Source organism: Hemibagrus wyckioides, linkage group LG05 (assembly GCF_019097595.1).
Source record: "Hemibagrus wyckioides isolate EC202008001 linkage group LG05, SWU_Hwy_1.0, whole genome shotgun sequence".
NCBI lineage: Eukaryota > Metazoa > Chordata > Actinopteri > Siluriformes > Bagridae > Hemibagrus > Hemibagrus wyckioides.
The window spans coordinates 29580708-29603601 of record NC_080714.1 but is presented as its reverse complement, the minus strand read 5'-3'; the positions used below and the strand labels follow the sequence as shown (position 1 = coordinate 29603601).

The 22894-nt window shown below is 41.6% G+C and overlaps 1 protein-coding gene across 5 annotated transcripts in view; it reads right to left on the bottom strand.

Moving 5' to 3' along the window:
* Nucleotides 1-579: 579 nt before the first annotated feature.
* kcnn1b (potassium intermediate/small conductance calcium-activated channel, subfamily N, member 1b) overlaps nucleotides 580-22894 on the bottom strand; it is a 65753-nt gene continuing 43438 nt past the window's right edge. Inside the window, exons 4-10 of one of the 5 annotated variants that reach the window (XM_058390665.1) lie at nucleotides 16101-16196; nucleotides 15308-15726; nucleotides 10377-10518; nucleotides 9068-9178; nucleotides 8069-8196; nucleotides 3686-3755; nucleotides 580-3583 (exon numbers count right to left, since the gene is read on the bottom strand). In XM_058390665.1, coding sequence (XP_058246648.1) covers nucleotides 3290-3583; nucleotides 3686-3755; nucleotides 8069-8196; nucleotides 9068-9178; nucleotides 10377-10518; nucleotides 15308-15726; nucleotides 16101-16196 — 1260 coding nt within the window. In that variant the 3' untranslated portion in view covers nucleotides 580-3289. Of the gene's footprint in view, nucleotides 3584-3685; nucleotides 7314-8068; nucleotides 8197-9067; nucleotides 9179-10376; nucleotides 10519-13303; nucleotides 15134-15307; nucleotides 15727-16100; nucleotides 16197-22894 lie in introns of those variants that run through there. The other 4 variants (XM_058390667.1, XM_058390669.1, XM_058390668.1 and 1 more) reach the window with 4 other exon arrangements.

The window sequence follows — 22894 nt, the reverse complement described above, 5'->3', positions numbered from 1 at the left end:
ATATAAACACTTTAAACCGTATAAACTACAGCTTTAATTATTATTATTATTATTCCTGAAAATACAGAACATTAAAAGATTACATTTAAAAACTTGTCCCTGAATTAGATGAATACACCGTTTATTTTAGTCATTTACATGGATTTTTGTAAGAGCTCAGAAACAACTAAAACACCTTCACATCTCACACATAATTAGGAAACTCTGCCATCTTCCTTGTCTTCCTCATCTGGTCACGCTGTGTGATCAGTGATGGTGTAGCTAACAGCTAACAAACTAGCTCACATTAGTCAGATATGTCAGAGTTCACTATATCCGTTTCAATCCTCACTTACATTTATTTTACAAACATATGTCATTATAACGTCACCATGACAACGACCATCCGTCTAAACCACACTAACATTAGCTATGGTAGCTAGAAAGCTAGCTTATGTAGAGAGACAGCTAGCTGTTCTGTTCTCTGATAAACCGCTCAGGATCAGAGTTTATTTAGTGACATCACAGACCGAGCTGAGAGGAAGCCCCGCCCCCTGAGGCGTAGAGGAAATGACAGACTCAGTGAGGAGACCCGGCTGCTTCTGGAGTGTAGTGGATTTATTTCTTTATATTGGAGCCCAGCATCATGTTCATCTGCTACAGGTTGGTCAACACGGCCGAAGACACACAGTAAAGGCAGTTTGCTTCTTCTCTTTTTTTCTTTTTCAATCCCGTAAAAAAAAAAAACAACCACATCTTTGATATTTTTAGTCTGGGGTACAGCAGAGCTGGGAAACCTAATCGCTTTTAATTTCATGTGATCTATGATGGAACCCCAATGACAATCACTCTCTTCTTCTTCTTTTATTATTCTGGGTGGTTTTTGGTCTTTGATCTAAGGAATGCATGAATTCAACTATGCTGCCACTCTGTAGGAATTATTCGAGTTATTCTCCTCTACAAGCTATAAAAAGTCTAGAGAAATCATAAAAAAGGAATCTTTTTGTTAAAAAAAAATTAAAAATCAAGGAAGAAAAAGGAAGAAATGAACCTAAAGCCGTCCCCTATCGGTCAGCTCCGTCGGCGTTTGCATTGAAACATGCACGGGTGGCGTCCAGCCTCCGCCCGGTTTCCACCGCAACGCGGCAGCGCTGAGCCGCAGGGACCCTTGGAAGCTCTGAGTATAATGTCTCTGTTTTACAGCACACACAATCCAAACACCCAAGTTTAACCCCATCATCATCATCATCATCATCATCATCGACGTCCAGCCTCTGAGGTCCTGCAGACGTCAGGAACATGCTGATAATCAGATCATGACATCACCGTACTCACAAACTACTAACTCAAAAAACAAAACAAAACAAAGAAGGTGAGAACGCAATCCCATAATTCCCTTCACCGGCATGCTGATGGTGGGTGGAGTCCCTCACGCTCGCTGACAGCCACTTTAACTCCAATCACTTACATTTTATTTTTTACAAATATTTTTAGATTACGTTTTTTAATTAAAAAAAAAAAAATAAGAATTTGGTCCGTATTTTTGCTAAATTTTGCTTTTTTTCTATACTTTAGCTGAAGAAGCTAAACATAAACAGCAAGCGAAGTTTCATCTTAAACCAGTAAATATAATGTTGATAGGATAACGTGTTAGCTGTAACCTTCAGTGAACGAGTAAACAGGAAATGGACGAGGAGGACTCTGACGAGCTCCTCTTCATCTCCACTCATCATCCTCTCAGATCCCTAACTGCTAGTAAGCTAGCTTAGAGGGGTCACAGTAGCAGGGTTTTGATTCGACGTCATCATTTTTCTACAGTAAAACTCGTCAGAATATAGTTTAACGTTACCATGACGATGGCGTTACCGTGACGACAACCATCTGTTTATCTTTGACGAGGTTCTGTTCTGCTAACCGGAGAAAGCTGCTGCCTTTGAGATGGAAAAAGAAGCAAATTTATTTCATTATTTCTTACTTTCTTAGATTTCACATGTAACTAGCGGGCTAGCGTTACGCAGAGGGGACGTCCGGACTAGCTAAACATGACACGCTAGCTAAACAACTGGATCGGTTTATAAAATAAAGACTTAAACCTATCTAACGGACTAGTGCTGCACTAAGGGGACAGTCAACTAGTTAAATATTACTAGCAAAATAAATGTCTAGTTAGCCAACTGCTACGATTCTATAAAAATAAGGCTAGCTGGTTAGCGTTACTCTCAGAGGAGTTCACTCTGCTAGCAAACATAGGCTTCTTATTGTCTTAAATAATTTATTGTACAGTTGGTTTGTTAGCTAGCTATTTCTGTTCAGACGCTAATCTCATCGAGATTCCACCCCCATCAGAACACCGGACTGAAGATGAAAGACATCTTCATCTTCATCATCATCATCCCTTCCTTCTCAGTACAATAACATTGTGATAAACTGCTGCTGTATAAAAACTCATCACACAAACCGTGAAGAGGTTTCATCTTAAAAACTTTGGGCACTTGCGTAATTCAGTAAAATGTTATTTAGAAATGAAGAAAAAGAAGAAAAAAATGGAAAAAAGGAATGTTTTAGTGAACTGTCCGGCGGAGCGGAGCGGTCAAATAAAGAGCCGTGAAAATAATAAGACAGAATAAACCTACATATACACACAGTGATGCGTTATTTTCAAACTGGACACTTTTACCCAGCATGCTTTGTGTAAAAAAAAAAAAAAAAACCCAAACCAAAACAAAACAAACCCCTCCCCTGCCTCTAAAACCCCGCCTCTTCCTGGCTGTGACTCGTTCCTGCGTGTTGGTTCGGTTTGGATGAGCAGCGACTGTGTTCTGGTGTGTCTAACAATTCTGTGTGTTTTTGATAATTTGGTGTTTTATTCCTTTGCTCAGGTTCAGAGCTCCCAAAGGCCCGTGTGTGTGCGACCATCGCTCAGTCCCGCCTCTCTCCATCACTTCTCCTCCGCTGATGTCCTTCTTCATGAGAAAAGACGACATTTTCTCAGCCAGCAGTGTGTATTAGTGTGCGATTGTGTGTGTGTGTGTGTGTGTGATGTCCCCCCCTCCCCACACCCTGGATCCAGTCCGTAAACTATACAAGGGCTTTTACAAAAAAGCTAACTTTAAACAGCCATACAATGGCTAAACGTAAACCATATGTCTACCATGAACTGTTAACTCATTACGGTATTTTTATTTCTTTTCTTCTTTTTTCGTGTCAGTGTGTTAAAGTCATTGAAGTCTTTTTTTTCTCGAGCCATGTTAGTCGGAGAAGCACACGCGTGTCTATAATGTGTGTATGTGCGTGTATTTGTGTGTGTGTGTTAGCCGCTGTCAGAGGAGGTGTGTGGAGCAGTGGACGGTGACCTCCGGCGGCGCACAGATGCTGAGCTGGTGTGTGAGGAGTGTGAGGAGTGTGTGGAGTGTGTGGAGTGGTGGATGAGGCCGTCCAGCAGGTGGCGCTGCTGCTGTGATATGGCTCGGTTCAGCAGCTCAGGGAGAGACTGGACGCTCAGAGCGATGGAGTCCAGCTTCTCCTCTAAATGACCGATCCGCTTATCCAGCTCCTCACTGCGCTCCTGCAGCTCTGACACCAGGTCATACATCACATTCTGTGTCTGTACACACACACACACACATACAGTGAGAAGGCATGTAGAATGCAGGTCTATGATGCAGCTGTCAACAAACACACACACACACACACACACAGCACGCACCTTGGCTAAGTCGACGAGTGTGTTGGCCTGATCATTCAGCTTCCTCTGTTCCATCTTCACACTGCGCAGTCTGATCACAGAGACGTGCAGGAACCACAGAGAGAGAGAGAGAGAGAGAGAGAGAGACAGACAGACAGACAGACATTGAGAGAGAGAGAGACAGACAGACAGACAGACAGACAGGGAGAGAGAGTGAGAGACAGATAGACATTGAGAGAGAGAGAGAATGAGAGAGACAGAGTGAGAGACAGACAGATATTGAGAGAGAGAGAGAGGCAGACAGAGAGGGAGAGAGAGAGTGGTTGAAGAGAAAGAGAGTAAGAGGTTAATAAGGGGAGGAAAAACAGAAGAAGAAGAAAAGTACACAAATACATGAAAAAGAGACAGACAGTGAGAGTAACAGAGAGAGGGAGAGACAGAGATGGAGGGAGGGAGGGAGGAAGATGGGGGTGACAGATAAAAGGTGGAAAAGGAGAGTAAAACAGAGAGAGAGAGAGATGGAGAGAGTGAGAGAGAGAGAGAGAGATGGAGAGAGTGAGAGAGAGAGAGAGAGATGGAGAGAGAGAGAGAGATGGACAGAGAGAGAGAGAGATGTCAGGATGCTTCTTGACTAAGTGAAGTGAGACATGCAGACGTTCTCAGATCAGACATGCAGAACTCATTCAGCCACAGGAAGTGAAGACGGAGACGATGACACACACGTTAGCGCTAGCGCATTCAGACGTCCACGAAAACAACAACTTTCCCCAAACATCAGGTTTATCTCATTATTCCTTCAGACTAGAGGGGAGTTTTCCCTAGCAACTTGCTAACACTAGCTAGCGGTCTTAAGCAACACCAGTTAGCTGTTAGATGTACATTTTACCACAAACATGACAGAACATCAGAGTTAGTTTCCATCTTCTACATCTGTGTGATGACATTACATAATCTACAGGAAAAAAACCTACTGATTTCCTAATCGCTGCTAGTCACTAACCTTACTTAGCATGCTCGCTCTGTAAAGACAGTGAGGGACAAATCTATATTTTTCTTTTTCACTTCGCATTAATATTCACTTGATTATTTTTACAGGTTTTATAGTAATATTTTTGTGTATTATTATTATTATTACTATTATTGTTAATATTGAGCTGTGAAAATGAGCCAGACTTTAATTAGCTCTGATGCAGAAATGCTGGACCTCAGCTGTGTTTCTTCTGGGACATAAAGACAGAAATCGGCTGAAACTTTGGGTTTAGAATAATGATGCAGTATGATTTGTCCACTAGAGGGCACTACAGCATTGTTTAGCCCCAGAAAGCAGCAGTAAGTGCTATCCATGTTAGCTTCAAAAGCTGCCACTTCCTGGTGTTGGGGCAAAAATTTATTAGCGCTGTTATTAAAACTGTCTGTTGGGGAAAATGAACAGATCGATGTTTAAAATGAAAGGCGATCAGAGCTGGACGCCTGAATGCCGCTGGATCAGCGCTGGACCTGCTGAAAGCTCCGAAAACTGCCATTGGCGGTCTGATGGCAGTCACATGCTAACTGGTAAGAATGCATGCATGTTTGGTTTGACCTTTTAACTGCGCGAACCGAAACAATGCATGTGGAGCAATGGAAAACATGCGCAGTGCTCTTTCAGTCTTTAAAGGTTAATGACCGCTATCTCCACTCGTTTACAATAAACACCATGCCCGAAAACTTCTGAGAAAAAGCCATGGTACCGCTTTTAATCAGATGAGTGATAAGAAGAGAAAATAAAACAAAAGGAAGTGACTGCAACAGCGACAACTGACGCACCGCTGATAAAGTGTTAGTGTTAGCCTGATTAGCCTGCTAACGAGGCTTGCTGAGGGCGGGAACGCGTGGAGCGGACGGTGAGGGCGTGTTTCCTCCGGAAGAAACCACAAACAAAAACTCATAGTCCCGGCACAGGGAAAGTTTCAGCGTGTTTACAGAACAGACGAAAGAGACGGAACGTCACAAGTAAGTCCACCAGGAAGAAACGCTTGCTCTGATAGCATCAGACTCCTCCCCTTTTACACGTCACTAAACACACCTGATGCTTTAGATCTGGGGTTAAAACACACACGTCCCGGCTGAACACAGCTCACACACACATTCAGAACATTAGCCGTGTTTTAGAGAGCATCACGCTGCAGTCAGCCTGAGGAACCACGAACACCTCCAGATCTCCAACATCATCATCATCATCTCTTGGAAGATGAAGATCTCCATCTTTTTAGAAACAAATGTTTAAAACTGAACAATCTCTTTCGAAACATCTAGACGTCTTTTCCTTTCTGCTTTATCGTATTCACATGACAAGGAATATTACAGAAAACTTCTGGATGTTTATCACAGGAGACGAGTTTACGCAGCTGAGCGGAGCGGTCAGTGGACGCAGCTGACGAGTGGACGCAGCCGAGCGGAGCGGTCAGACTTTAAACCGGAAATAAAACAGTCCATTTCCAGGAACACATGGGGTTTGTTTTGGTGTCTGATGAGCTCTCAATTTTGGGAAAAGCCAAAATTGCTTCTGTTTGTCTCAGCACCCGAACCTCCATAATGATCCACACACACACACACACACACACACACACACACACACACACACACTCTCAGTGAACACTCTGTGTTACAGATGTTTATGTGACTGTAGCGAGAAGGTGATTGATGTCGGAGCCGTTAGCTGAAGCTAATGTCAGAACTCTGCGTGTATTTTGGGTCTGTAAGCATTCCATATGTTTGTTAGCTCAACGTTAGCCTGGCTAGCTAGCGACAAACACATCAGCTGACGGCTAGCATATAAAGATTTCCTGAAGTGAATAAACTAAAGTGTTTTAATCTTTAAACGTATTTTCACCAAAGATAACTAACTACATTAAATAAGCTAGTTAACATAACCACTCGCTAATACATTACATATGACTAGCCAGCTAGTGTATTTTGCATACATGAACATAAACATGTAGCTAGCTATTGTGAAGATACAAAACAAATTATTCACCAGAACTAACTTAAATTAGCGTGCTATTAAACAGACTAGCTAGCAATACAATACTGAGGCACATAATACTAACACAAATTAGCACACATTAGCTAGAACTAGCTGGCTAGCAATGCTGGAGTAGACCAGATAGATCCAAACGTAGCTAGCTCATGTCCGGATAGAATAGTGCAGTAAATATGACTCGCTAGCTTGTAGTTAGCTACTGTCACTCAGACATCACAGCATCACAGCTAACAGCCATTTCAGCATGCTAACACCGCGTGCAACAACACAATCAGGTGGAGTAGTGAGAGGCGAGGATCTCAGCGCCTCAGTTTATTCTCATGGAAGCGTAATGGGAGGTTATCTGTTAGCTTAGCGTAGCGTGGTGCTAAGTGCAGATCAGATGGAGGTCAGGTGCAGATCAGATGGATGAACTCGAATGGATTTGAAGCTGAGAAGATGCTTTTTTTCTCCCTTTTTTAAAATAACTTGTTGTTTTTCATAGTTTGAGTGAAAATCCTGAGAGATTTCGAGTAAATGAGCATCCAGCTTCAAACAGAGTCATGTCGGTTTGAACATCGGTGCAGGACTGAGATAGGAGGATGAGGAGGAGGAAGAGTGAGAATAAACAACACTTACTTCTGAGCTCTGCCATAGTCATTTCAGACAAAACAGACGGAACACACAACAGTTTTAAAATCCTCAAAATGCACAGAACACACACACACACACACACACATACACACACACACTAACACACATACACACACTAACACACACACACTCACATACACACACACACATACTCACTCACTCACATATACACAAACACACTATGTTCTAGTAAAAGACTTCAGTGTGTATAAATGTGTAATATGTGTCGTGTAGAGTAAACTGTGTTTGTACAGTCAGAGCTCCACCTCACCTGCAGTACCACATACACACACGTCTGTATTCTCTATAATTTATTCATGAGCAGGTTCCAGAGTTCTGTACACGTGTGTACTATTCACACGTTTTGAACATCATGCTTCTCTATACTCCACACACTCCAGTTCTCTTACTGGTTTCCATTCCCCATGTGAGAGTCTCATGTTCCTCCCACTGTGTAGGTAATGCTGCCCATGTTTAGTGTTATTTTCTCCACCACAGGGGGACAGCAGTGGTCCACAGCAGACAGGAAGTTTGTAGCAGCTCATCGGCTAATAGCTAAACACTGTGTAACAGATTTTTCCTGAAAACCCAAACACAGCAAATTTACTGGTGGAAAGTTGGAACTCTGAAAGTACGGTCAGTTTAGCATGAGGTGTTGAGGGTAAAGTTCAGGTCCTGGTGTAGAGTTTAGCATTAGTGCGCAGTGAGACAGGCGTCTGTGGTGCTGAGAGGTCAGCACTGCTACTCACTGGTGGATGGCCTGCAGGAACTTGCGCTGGTGTTTCCTGACCTTGGCGTGATCAATCTTCTTCACGAGCTTGGTGTGTTTGTAGATGAGCCACGTTTCCCTGAGTACGTTAGCAGCCGTGTTCTTCACCTGTCACACAAAACAAAACAAAACAAAACAAAACAAAACAAAACAAAACAAAACAAAACAAAACAACAAAACAGAAAAAAAAAAAAACACAACACAGAACAGAACAATAAAATATCACTGCAGTGTTGTAATACTCGCATAATTAGGTCTGCTGTGGCCACGCCCACTAACATACTCACTCACTCACTCACACACATACCCTCACACACAAATGTCTCTGGATCTACAGCCTTTAACCCAATCACTGTGTGCTCTTCAACTCCGCCCACTCTCCATCTCTCTCCCTCTCTCTCTGTTTGTCTCTCTCTCACCCCCCTCTGTCTGTCTGTCTCTCTCTCACCCCCCCCCCGTCAGTCTGTCTGTCTCTCTCTCTCTCACTCCCCTCTGTCTGTCTGTCTGTCTCTCTCTCTCTCTATACATGTTTTCAGATGAACAGGTGACTGATTTGAGGTTTATAAGATTCCAGTCTCATGAGAAGAGGAAATGACCTCAGATCAGTGTCCCTTGTGCAGGATGGAGTGATGGAGTGATGAGGCTGATCTCCTGCAGCATGAGTCGCTCTGAAGCCTGAACTCTGAGAAAAAACGCTGTCTCCACTTTCATCTACAAATTGTGCCATTAAAATGCGTTTCGGCGATTCGCCAGTGCCTCAGCATCAGCACATTCACCCCGGGCTTCACACTCAGGGTCTGACACTCTGACATCTCTCTCTCTGTCTGTCTCTGTCTCTCTCTCTCTCTCTCTCTCACACACACACACTCTCTTTGTCTCTCTCTCTCTCTTCCACCGAAACACGTACAGCTTTATCATCTGAAAAAGAAGTGATTTGGGACGGAGGAGTGGAGGAGTGCGTGTGGAGAGAATGACTCACTCTTTTGCAGAGTTGAGTGTCCATCATAAAGTTATGAACATGTTTCTCCGCCTTGGTCAGCTCGAGCTTCCTGGCCACCACGGCAACCACCAGCGCGGTGCAGCCCGCCCCCTGTAGGAGAACCAATGAGAAATAAGAAGAGAAAATCGTTTCGTTTAATAAAATCCAGGGTCTCTTCCTTGTTCTGTGTTTTATTTCTATTTTTTCTCACTCATTTGGTTTTAGCAAATTCCTACTTGGAGCTCTATCCGACCACAGACCACAGGATGACACCTGAATCCACCCAGACAGAGCAGGACACATGGCTATCTGTCCTCTTTCTCATACATCAGCTCACACACTCACGCAACTGGCTGGGGTCACTGTGCATGACAGGACCATCAAACGGCCAGTCTTCCTGTCTCGGGATTCAAACGTGAGAGTGAACACTTCCAGATGGCAGAGTGAACATTTCCAGACAAGACAGTGAACACTTCCAGACGGCAGAGTGAACACTTCCAGACGAGACAGTGAACACTTCCAGACGGCAGAGTGAACATTTCCAGACAAGACAGTGAACACTTCCAGACGGCAGAGTGAACATTTCCAGACAAGACAGTGAACACTTCCAGACGGCAGAGTGAACACTTCCAGACGGCAGAGTGAACACTTCCAGACGGCAGAGTGAACATTTCCAGACGAGACAGTGAACACTTCCAGACGGCAGAGTGAACACTTCCAGACGGCAGAGTGAACACTTCCAGACGGCAGAGTGAACACATTTTTATTCACTGAATTTTATTTTTTCAAAATAAGCCTTGTGTATGTCACCAGATTGGAACAAATGAATAGTTTTCTCATTAGCACAGGAACTGTGAGGTTCTTCAGGAGGAACGGTTCTGTGTAGAATCCTGAACAGAGGCCAGATAGAACCATTAAAGAGAAAGCAAAGAGTCCTGGGCTTCTAGCTGGACGGTGGTGTCCCACTGCAGCACTACACATTTCTCCACTGATAATAAACTCCTCCTGATCAGCTGCAGGGGAATCTGCTGTAATAATTCTCTTATCATCATTTCTTTTTCTCTGTCTTTTAGTTCTGTTTTTCAGAATCAGGTTTAATAAACGAATAGAACGTTCCCAAATAACACATACACCATTTCCATCTTTTACTGACTGACTGATTGGTTTGTTTTGATTGTTTAATTAATTGATTGCCTGATTGACTGACCGAACGAATTATTGATTGATTGATATCCGGAGGCATGTTGTTTATGGTGAAGGTTTTCTGACATATATACTGTACGTGATGGAGGAGGTGACATAAACGCACCATGATTCCTGTCAGCAGACAAACTCCTTTCCCGCAGTAGGTGTGTGGCACCATGTCTCCATAACCAATGGACAGGAAGGTGATGGAGATCAACCACATCGCACCCAGGAAGTTACTCGTCACTTCCTGTTTATCGTGATATCTGAAAGAAAGAACAGAGAGACAAGAAGGTAACGCCTTCGTTAATAAACCTCCTCACTCGGACGCTGGAGGTGTTTTTCAGCACCGCACGTGTGTGGTCAGGACGCTGATGACCAACCCTCACGATTTATTGCTGACTGTAAATAATCACGCTGTTTAAATCAACGATCATGTGACCAAATGCTGTGGCTCTTTGCCGCACTGCTCTGAGCTGTTAGCTGGAGCGACTCTGAGCCAGCCAATCAGATGGCTCCGTGCGAGTCAGACAAATCCTGCCAATCTGATTGGATTAAACAGATTAGTACATCATGGCTCTCAGAAGCACTTCCTCTGGACAATCTGCTGTAAATAAGCACATAAACTAACACAAAGCACAGTTATCCAGATGTTCCGTAAGTATTGGCACCCGGGATTATGCAGGGTTTTTTCTCCTCTAACGAGCTACAGGCAGGAAGGAGACGCCTAGCGAGAGGAAAGATAAGCGCTTACATTACAGACATTTACACTTTAAAATCTAAAATTATAAAATGATTTTTACTTTGCTAAATCTTTTAAATTGTTAGTATTATTGAGATAAGCAAGTTGTTCCTGTAAGTTCCTGTGGCTCATTTCACGCCTGAAAATAAAAAATATATATATATTTTCCAGAAATTAAAAAAAGGAGAACTCTTATGGAATTAGGACTTTTAGAAGTAACTTTCAAAAGTAATTCAAAAAGCATACAAATATTTACTGTAAAAATTCAAAGAAGAAACGGATTGGTAATGCTGAATGAACTCTGATGAAAATAATTCATAATTATTCCGTTTTTTAATATTTGTATGAATAATATTTAAATATATTAAAATCTAAATCATACAGAAAAAATAAAATTAAATTAAAACAGCTAGTATATTTAGCTTGATAGTATAGTATTAGCATATTAGCCTGGAGGTTAGTAACTACAGAAAGCAGCGTTTTGAACAAACTGAATGTCAGAGAGAATCTTTAGACTTTTGCCTGTTTTATGGTTAATGTTTTTAAAGCCCAAAGTTAACGTTATAATTCTGGCGCATTATGAGATGAAGGACGAGCCGTGTGATTTCAGGAGCTGAACCATTCAATTACGACTCATCTGAGAAGTCCAATCACATTAGACATCTGATCTCTTCATGAGCCCGGATACACATGATCGATACGGATCAGATGTTGGTACAGGAGGGAAAGCGGGTCAGATTATGACGGATAAAACACGGCCAGGTCCGTATACGCCGCCTGTAGGCTAGAGCCGCCGCTTGTTTGCTAGCATGATGTCTGCGACTGCATGGTGTCTGCATCTGTGCAATGTCTGCGTGTGTGTGATGTCTGTGTGGTGTCTGCGTCTGCATGATGTATGCATGACGTCTGCATCTGTGTGATGTCTGCGTGGTGTCTGCATCTACATGATGTCTGTGTGGCGTCTGCGTGATGTCTGTGTGGCGTCTGCGTGATGTCTGTGTGGTGTCTGCTTCTGCGTGGCATCTGCACTCAGCTTTGCTTAGTTATAGAAGATCATTCAGTACAAAACCACAGCATAAGGCGGCGTACTGTGTAAAGTCCGCTAGAGAGCTAAGCTCATCCTGAGCCGTCAGTGATTCGGCTAACACGCTTCACTCACAGCCTCGAGATCGATGTGGAAATCCATAAAAGAGTTTTGTTTCACATAAAAGTCTAAAGTGTGAGAAAATCTGTGCAGATAAACAAATACACACTTCCTCTTAAACTTTAATCATGTTAGTTCCTCGCTAGCACATTAGCTGAGTTGGCTAGAAAATATGACATCAACTTAGTTAGCTAATACATGCTAATACATGCTACATGTGTACCTGAGTAACTAGTACTTTTGAATAGCTTAATTTTAGTTTTCTAGTTTCAGCTCTGCATGTTAGCATGATTAGCTAATCTATTTTATTCACAAGCAGGTTAGTTTAGTTAGCTTACACAAATAAACTACATGTAAGGAATGTTAGCTTGTTCAGCTAGCATCTATCAGCTCAGTTAGCTAACAGAAATGAAGCAGTTAGATGCAGCTTCTCAGTATCAGCCCCTTCATGTTAGATAGTGTGTGTGTGTGTGTGTGTGTGTGTATGCTGATGGCAGTGTGGCTCTGTTCAGACCGTTTATGTGTCTATTAATCAGTCAGTGCCGCGTCCTGCGTCGTGGCCATGAATTTAAGGGGACGACTCATTAAGCTGAGTGCTATTAGAGAGATTTAGAGCTGAAACAGGAAACGCTGGGGTTTCAGGGGAAATATTCCCCTGAGGCTACGACATGCTGAGCTAGCAGATTTAATCCCTCTAAAATCTTCATCATGGCTACAGTTAGCCAGGAGAAACACATTGCTAACTAGCACACTGGTTTACCTCTGAACACATCAAGGCTAAAGGATCGGTTTGCTTTCTAACATGTTTAAACTGCTGCAGTAGCTTTTATAACCATAACCATGCTAATGCTAGATCGTTCCTGCAAATTTATGTCATGAATATTAGCATAACATATTATTCAAACACACTGTATGCTAGCACATAAACACTAATATAGCTAGTAATTATTCTGTATATATAGATTTAGCTAGTTGATGCTAAGCACATTAGTTTGGTTAATATAAAGCATATCAGCTTGGTTGGCTAGCAAAAAACAACGCTAATCGTTTAAAATGGACAGAAATATGATTAGCATGAAGGCTAAATTCTCTCACAAAAATGCCAAAGCATTTTCAACTCCAAAAATATAACAAAGTAAAAAAGAGTAAAATATAAGAGACATACTCAACATGTCACAGGCAAGTCGGTGTTCAGTTCATTCACAAACGTGTGTGTGTGTTTGTGTGTGTGTGAGGGGAAACTCATCATGCGCGCTAACACACACCCCTCAGTGTGTTCCACAGCAGCCAGCGGAATGGGATGAGATGGAGTGAGAGAGCAGGAGCAGGCGGTTTGGATCATAATCTGGGGAAAAGGGAAGTGTGCGGATTAGCCACCGGCTAGCGGTGACCTGATTAGCTTAGCTTATCTTAGCTTCAGCGCTCTCCCTCAGCCTGGGGCATGGAGCAGCTTCACAGACTCGTCTTCACCTTCCCCCAAGATATGGGCCAAATACGTTCCCCTGGCCAGAATCGCAAGCCAGCACAGGTCAAAGGTCAAACTTTTTTTTTTTTTTTTACAAAAAAAAAGAAAGAAAGAAAAGAAACAAAGAGGCCTTGGAGGGAAAACACAAAACCAGACCTGCCAACCCCAAGAGAGGAACGTCTTTACACACCCAACATCGTCTGTTCACTGGTAGAAGCCGGAGTGTGTGTGTATATACAGTTGCTGCTGATTACCGTAAAACCCTGCATATCAACACACTCCAGTTTCTATGGCAACAGGCCTGACCACACTATTCGAACGCATCCGCGCTGACCAGCGCCGGAGAGCAAACCAGCACATGAGGGACTTCATCATTCTAATCTCTGTAACCAGGTGGTGGCTAAAACATGTTCAGGTCAATAAATTCCCTGTTGTCTGTTGTAAATAATGTCGGCTGTAAGAGTAAAATTTATTTCACATGAATGAAGTCAAAACATTCTCCGTTTACTTCACGAGAAAGCGAGAGCGCAGGAAGTGGAGAGCATCGGAAATATCGAAGGGGGCGGGGCTTCACATCAGCGAGCGTCAATTATTCCAGATTCATGTGTAACGTTTTAATTTAGGAGAAAAGAAAACGTTCTTCAGACGGCTTGTGAAGAGAGAACTCTGATGTTAAATGCGGAGCTCCTACGCTAAGTGCTAGATTACAGTTGGCAGGTCTGCAGTACCGTGAGGATGAAGACAGCCATGTTCACCACACATGGTGTCTAAGGCCCCGCCCACACATACGGATATTTTTGCAAATGTAGTTTTTTTTTCTCCCGTCCACACAAAAACACCACTCTGTGTTTCTGAAAACAGCTTTTAGAAAAGTGCGGAACTGACCAGTGTTTTGTTGTGGACGTGAAAACGTGTGCATTTCCTGCTGTGTGTGTTCGGTGTGTGTTATGAATAACTTCATTAATCCTGACTGCTGACCAGGCTGTTACTGTGTGGTCAGTGATGCTCCTGAATCCATCGCTCCGACGCTGCAGAGTTAGATGGAGGCTCGGAGAGCACGCTGTGTTCAGGTTTAACGCTAAGCAGCAGCTCCACAGCAATGCTTCTCTTCTGTCAGAACCTTCAGCCAGGTTTCTCTGTGAACTTTTACAAATCGCTTTTGCATTTTTGCGTGGGTGGGAGTGTAAAAAAAAGAAAGATAAAAACGACGTTTTCAAGAATATCCAGAAGTTTGTGGACGGGGCCTGAGAAAGTGAAAATCCCAAAACCCTAAGAGTGAGACGGGATGTGGAGATCGTTCACAGCTCTGCACTGGTGCTGATAAAAGTGAAGGATAAAAATGAGAGGATTTAAGAGTTTGGGATCTCCGGGCATGTCAGCAATGCAGTGCACCAGGGGACGAATGCATGATTGCTGATCTGCAGAATCCAGACAAAGCTTGATAAAGTCATGGGCCAACCAAAGGACAGGCACTGATTTTTTTCCAGTGATAAAAAAAAAGAAAAAGAAACAAAAAACCCCAAAAACAAACATAGACTCACTTTGGACCCCTATCCAGCAGCGATGTAGGGTGGGGGTGGGAGGAGGAAGGGGGAGGGGCAAAAAACACAACAATGAACAATGTGAACAGTAAAATAACAATAAGAAGACGCACGGCGAGTTTTTTTTTTTCAATTCGTCCGACCCGTAGTTTGGCCGTCTCACCTTTCACACACGCGCACCGTCCAAGCGGCGATGATCCACGAGGAGATGCTGAAGACGAGCAGCACGGTGCCAGGGCAGATGGTCATGAGGGTCTTCATGACGAAGCGTGTGTTGAAGTTGATCTTGTTGAGGGCGCCGATGCTGCGTGAGGAAGCGTCCGTGAACAGTTTGCTGTGCAGCAGCATGACACGGCCAATTAAATAGAGGCGCAAGAACATGGGGATGGACAGGATGATGTCCACATCGGCGTCGGCCACAGACGGCGTGTACGTGAAGGCCAACCGCGCCGTCCACGTGAAAACGTACTGTCCCGGGATCGGATGGATGGCACACACCAGAAGCTCCAGCACAATGAACAGAATGCGTTCGTAAGTCATGGCTATCCGCCAGTCGTCTGCTCCGTTGTCCACCATGAAAAGCTGCAAGAAAGACAAAAAATGTACTGAAGTCCACAGATTTTGAGCCTGTGATATTTTTGGAAATTCCTAAAAAGTATTAAAAGCTTTTAAAATAATGACTGACATAATCTTCTCCCTCTATTAGCCTTTTACTTATTCCTATTAGTTTCAGAAATAACAGCACTGCGTATCCCAGCTGGCTGAGTAAAACAGCAGTAGAATAGTAAATGTAACCTAATGGAATTACAATCTATTATTTTATTAATAATTCATTTATTTTGTTGTGTCTACGTTTTGGTGATACTTAAAATCATTAGGATTTGGCAGAAGAGCCAGAGGTAGAATCTATAAAACTGCGCTCATCTCTCTAATTGCTTTTAGAGTCGTTTACTCACCTGAATTTCTCGTGCATGATACATAATAATCAGACCGAGGAGGATCAGAGTGGAAAGGCTGATAAGGCATTTCAGTGCAAATGAATATGAGGATTCCTGCAAAAGACAGAAGAAGAGAAGTTCACTCATGTTTTGTTCATTAAGCTGCAGTGTGTAACATCAACTCTAAGAGTTTACAGTTACTGTTACTCTTACTGACGTTTGTGCTTAAATGTGATACGTAAGGAACAACACATCACTGAATACCTCAGCTGACTAATCAGAACCACCATGTGATTAGAAACACTGCTGTGATTGGACAGAACAGAACTGCAGGATTGGAGAAAGTTTCATTCTAGTTTGCAATTTTACATACTTCAGTGTTTCTGTTACACAGTGTTACTATTACTGTTACACACTGTACTGTTACTGTTACACTCTCTTACACACTGTAGTGTTACACACTCTTACACACTGTTACTGTTACACACTGTACTGTGACTGTTACACACACTTACACAATGTTACTGTTACACACTGTACTGTGACTGTTACACACACTTACACATTATTACTGTTACACACTCTTACACAATGTTTCTGTTACACACTGTACTGTTACTGTTACACACTGTACTGTTACTGTTACACACTCTTACACACGGTTACTGTTACACACTGTACTGTTACTGTTACACACTCTTATACAATGTTTCTGTTAAACACTGTACTGTGACTGTTACACACTCTTACACAATGTTTCTGTTACACACTGTACTGTTACTGTTACACACTATACTGTTACTGTTACACACTGTACTGTGACTGTTACACACTCTTACACAATGTTACTGTTACACACTGTACTGTGACTGTTACACACTCTTACACACTGTTACTGTTACACACTGTACTGTTACTGTTACACACTTACACATTATTACTGTTACACACTGTACTGTTACTGTTACACACTTACACATTATTACTGTTACACACTCTTACACAATGTTACTGTTACACACTGTACTGTTACTGTTACACACTCTTACACAATGTTACTGTTACACACTCTTACACACTGTTACTGTTACACACTGTACTGTTACTGTTACACACTTACACATTATTACTGTTACACACTCTTACACACTGTTACTGTTACACACTGTACTGTTACTGTTACACACTTACACATTATTACTGTTACACACTCTTACACAATGTTACTGTTACACACTGTACTGTTACTGTTACACACTTACACATTATTACTGTTACACACTCTTACACACTGTTACTGTTACACACTGTACTGTTACTGTTACACACTTACACACTGTTACTGTTACACACTCTTACACACTGTTACTGTTAAACACTGTACTGTTACTGTTACACACACTTACACATTATTACTGTTACACACTCTTACACAATGTTACTGTTACACACTGTACTGTTACTGTTACACACTTACACATTATTACTGTTACACACTCTTACACACTGTTACTGTTACACACTGTACTGTTACTGTTACACACTTACACACTGTTACTGTTACACACTCTTACACACTGTTACTGTTAAACACTGTACTGTTACTGTTACACACACTTACACATTATTACTGTTACACACTCTTACACAATGTTTCTGTTAAACACTGTACTGTGACTGTTACACACTCTTACATGATGTTTCTGTTACACACTGTACTGTTACTGTTACACACTGTACTGTTACTGTTACACACTCTTACACTGTTACTGTTACACACTGTACTGTTACTGTTACACACTCTTACACAATGTTTCTGTTAAACACTGTACTGTGACTGTTACACACTCTTACACGATGTTTCTGTTACACACTGTACTGTTACTGTTACACACTATACTGTTACTGTTACACACTGTACTGTGACTGTTACACACTCTTACACGATGTTTCTGTTACACACTGTACTGTTACTGTTACACACTCTTACACACTGTTACTGTTACACACTGTACTGTGACTGTTACACACTCTTACACGATGTTTCTGTTACACACTGTACTGTTACTGTTACACACTCTTACACACTGTTACTGTTACACACTGTACTGTTACTGTTACACACTCTTACACAATGCTACTGTTACACACTGTACTGTTACTGTTACACACTCTTACACACTGTTACTGTTACACACTGTACTGTTACTGTTACACACTCTTACACAATGTTACTGGTACACACACACATTGTTAGTGTTACACACTCTTATACAGTGTTACTGTTACACACTCTTATACATTGTTACTGTTACACACTCTTAAACACTGCTACTGTTACACACTCTTATACATTGTTACTGTTACACACTCTTACTGTTACACACTCTTACTGTTACACACTGTACTGTTACTGTTACACAGTCTTACACAATGTTACTCTTACACACTCTTACTGTTACACACTGTACTGTTACTGTTACACACTCTTACACACTGCTACTGTTACACACTCTTATACACTGCTACTGTTACACACTCTTATACATTGTTACTGTTACACACTCTTACTGTTACACACTGTACTGTTGCTGTTACACAGTCTTACACATTGTTACTGTTACACAGTCTTACACATTGTTACTATTACACACTCTTAGACACTGTTAGTGTTACATACTGTACTGTTACTGTTACACACTGTTATACATTGTTACTGTTACACACTCTTACACATTGTAATTGTTACACACTTACACACTGCTACTGTCACACACTCTTACACAATGTAACTGTTACACACTCTTACACACTATTATTGTTACACACATCACTGTTATTTTTACATTGTAACACAGTGTAATGGTACTGCAGTGTATTGCAGAAGTGCAGGATGGAAAAGTAATCCTGCAGCACATTAGGGTTGTACTACAGTTCCACTGCAGTGTGTAAAGCTGGACTGCAGTAAAATCAGTATTGCAGCATGTCTCAGTACTACTGCAGGCTGTAATAGTCATGCAGCTGTGTATAATGAGAGAGTGAGTACAGTTACTGTGTGCAGTGTGTAACATTATTGCAATAACATTGTGTAACAGTGACACTGCTAGCATTATGGCATGTAACCACAGTACAGCACCATGGAACAGTCCTTCAGCAGTGTGTAACAGTCCTACAGAAGTGTTACAGTCCTACACCGGTGTGTAACAGTCCTACTGCAGTGTTACTGTCCTACAACAGTGTGTGACAGTCCTACAGAAGTGTGTAAAAGTCTTACAGCAGTGTGTAGCAGTCCTACTGCAATGTTACAGTCCTACTGCAGTGTGTGACAGTCCCACAGAAGTGTGTAACAGTCCTACAGAAATATGTAACAGTCCTACAGAAGCATGTTACAGTCCGACAACAGCATGTTACAGTGATACAGCAGTGTATAACAGCCCTACAGCAGTGTGTTACAGTCCTACAGCAGAATGTAACAGTCCTAGAGCAGTGTGTTACAGTCCTACAACAAACAGTGGTACTGTAGAATGTAACAGTGTTAGTGAGGATGTAACAGTGTTAGTGAGGATGTAACAGTTAGTAAAGATGTAACAGTGTTAGGGAAGATGTAACAGTGTTAGTGAGGATGTAACAGTTAGTGAGGATGTAACAATGTTAGTGAGGATGTAACCGTGTTAATGAGGATGTAACAGTGTTAGTGAGGATGTAACAGTGTTAAAGAGAATGTAACAGTGTTAGCGAGGATGTAACAATGTTACAATGTTAGTGTGGATATAACAGTGTTAGTGTGGATATAACAGTGTTAGTGAGGATGTAACAGTGTTACTAGGTGTGTTTACATATAAACGCTGCGATCGGATTCGTCAATCTGATTGAATTCAGTCCGATCTGATTAAAAAGTGTCCATGTAAACGCACCTACTGAGGATGTAACAATGTTAGTGAAGATGTAACAATGTTAGTGAAGATGTAACAGTTTTAGTAAGGATGTAACAGTGTTACTGAGGATGTAACAGTGTTAGTGTGGATATAACAATGTTAGTGAAGATGTAACAGTGTTAGTGAGGATGTAACAGTGTTACTGAGGATGTGACAATGTTAGTGAAGATGTAACAATGTTAGTGAATATGTAACAGTGTTACTGAAGATGTAACAATATTAGTGAAGATGTAACAGTGATAGTGAGGATGTAACAGTTAATGAGGATGTAACAGTGTTACTGAGGATGTGACAATGTTAGTGAGGATGTAACAGTGTTAGTGAGGATGTAACATTGTTAGTGAGGATGTAACATTGTTAGTGAAGATGTAACAGTTTTAGTGAAGATGTAACAGTTTTAGTGAGGATGTAACAGTGTCAGTGAGAATGTAACAGTGTTAGTGAGGATGTAACAGTGTTAGTGAGAATGTAACAGTGTTAGTGAGGATGTAACAGTGTCAGTGAGGATGTAACAGTGTTAGTGAGGATGAAACAGTGTCAGTGAGGATGTAACAGTGTTAGTGAGGATGTAACAGTGTTAGTGAGGATGTAACAATGTTAGTGAGGATGTAACAGTGTTAGTGAGGATGTAACAGTGTTAGTGAGGATGTAACTGTTAGTGAGGATATAACAGTGTTAGTGAGGATGTAACAGTATTATTGAGGATGTAACAGTGTTAGTGAGGATGTAACAATGTTAGTGAGGATGAAACAGAGTTAGTGAGGATGTAACAATGTTAGTGAGGATGTAACAGTGTTAGTGAGGATGTAACTGTTAGTGAGGATGTAACAGTGTTAGTGAGGATGTAACTGTTAGTGAGGATGTAACAATGTTAGTGAGGATGTAACAGTATTAGTGAGGATGTAACAGTGTTAGTGAGGATGTAACAGTGTTAGTGAGGATGTAACAGTGTTAGTGAGGATGTAACTGTTAGTGAGGATGTAACAATGTTAGTGAGGATGTAACAGTATTAGTGAGGATGTAACAGTGTTAGTGAGGATGTAACAGTGATAGTGAGGATGAAACAGAGTTAGTGAGGATGTAACAGTGTTAGTGAGGATGTAACAATGTTAGTGAGGATGTAACAGCGTTAGTGAGGATGGAACAATGTTAGTGAGGATGTAACAGTGTTAGTGAGGATGTAACAGTGTTAGTGAGGATGTAACAGTGTTAGTGAGGATATAACAGTGTTAGTGAGGATGTAACTGTTAGTGAGGATGAAACAGAGTTAGTGAGGATGTAACAGTGTTAGTGAGGATGTAACAATGTTAGTGAGGATGTAACAGTGTTAGTGAGGATGTAACAATGTTAGTGAGGATGTAACAATGTTAGTGAGGATGTAACAGTGTTAGTGAGGATGTAACAGTTTTAGTGAGGATGTAACAATGTTAGTGAGGATGAAAGAGTTAGTGAGGATGTAACAGTGTTAGTGAGGATGTAACAGTGTTAGTGAGGATGAAACAGAGTTAGTGAGGATGTAACAGTGTTAGTGAGGATGTAACAATGTTAGTGAGGATGTAACAGTGTTAGTGAGGATGTAACAGTGTTAGTGAGGATGTAACAGTGTTAGTGAGGATGAAACAGAGTTAGTGAGGATGTAACAGTGTTAGTGAGGATGTAACAGTGTTAGTGAGGATGTAACAGTGTTAGTGAGGATGAAACAGAGTTAGTGAGGATGTAACAGTGTTAGTGAGGATGTAACAGTGTTAGTGAGGATGTAACAGTGTTAGTGAGGATGAAACAGAGTTAGTGAGGATGTAACAGTGTTAGTGAGGATGTAACAGTGTTAGTGAGGATGTAACAGTGTTAGTGAGGATGAAACAGAGTTAGTGAGGATGTAACAGTGTTAGTGAGGATGTAACAATGTTAGTGAGGATGTAACAGTGTTAGTGAGGATGTAACAGTGTTAGTGAGGATGTAACAGTGTTAGTGAGGATGTAACAGTGTTAGTGAGGATGTAACAATGTTAGTGAGGATGAAACAGAGTTAGTGAGGATGTAACAGTGTTAGTGAGGATGTAACAATGTTAGTGAGGATGAAACAGAGTTAGTGAGGATGTAACAGTGTTAGTGAGGATGTAACAGTGTTAGTGAGGATGTAACAGTGTTAGTGAGGATGTAACAGAGTTAGTGAGGATGTAACAGAGTTAGTGAGGATGTAACAATGTTAGTGAGGATGAAACAGTGTTAGTGAGGATGTAACAGAGATAGTGAGGATGTAACAGAGTTAGTGAGGATGTAACAATGTTAGTGAGGATGAAACAGAGTTAGTGAGGATGTAACAGTGTTAGTGAGGATGTAACAGTGTTAGTGAGGATGAAACAGAGTGAGTGAGGATGTAACAGTGTTAGTGAGGATGTAACAGTGTTAGTGAGGATGAAACAGAGTTAGTGAGGATGTAACAGTGTTAGTGAGGATGTAACAGTGTTAGTGAGGATGAAACAGAGTTAGTGAGGATGTAACAGTGTTAGTGAGGATGTAACAATGTTAGTGAGGATGAAACAGAGTGAGTGAGGATGTAACAGTGTTAGTGAGGATGTAACAGTGTTAGTGAGGATGAAACAGAGTTAGTGAGGATGTAACAGTGTTAGTGAGGATGTAACAATGTTAGTGAGGATGTAACAGTGTTAGTGAGGATGTAACAGAGTTAGTGAGTATGTAACAATGTTAGTGAGGATGAAACAGAGTTAGTGAGGATGTAACAGTGTTAGTGAGGATGTAACAGTGTTAGTGAGGATGAAACAGAGTTAGTGAGGATGTAACAGTGTTAGTGAGGATGTAACAATGTTAGTGAGGATGTAACAGTGTTAGTGAGGATGTAACAGTGTTAGTGAGGATG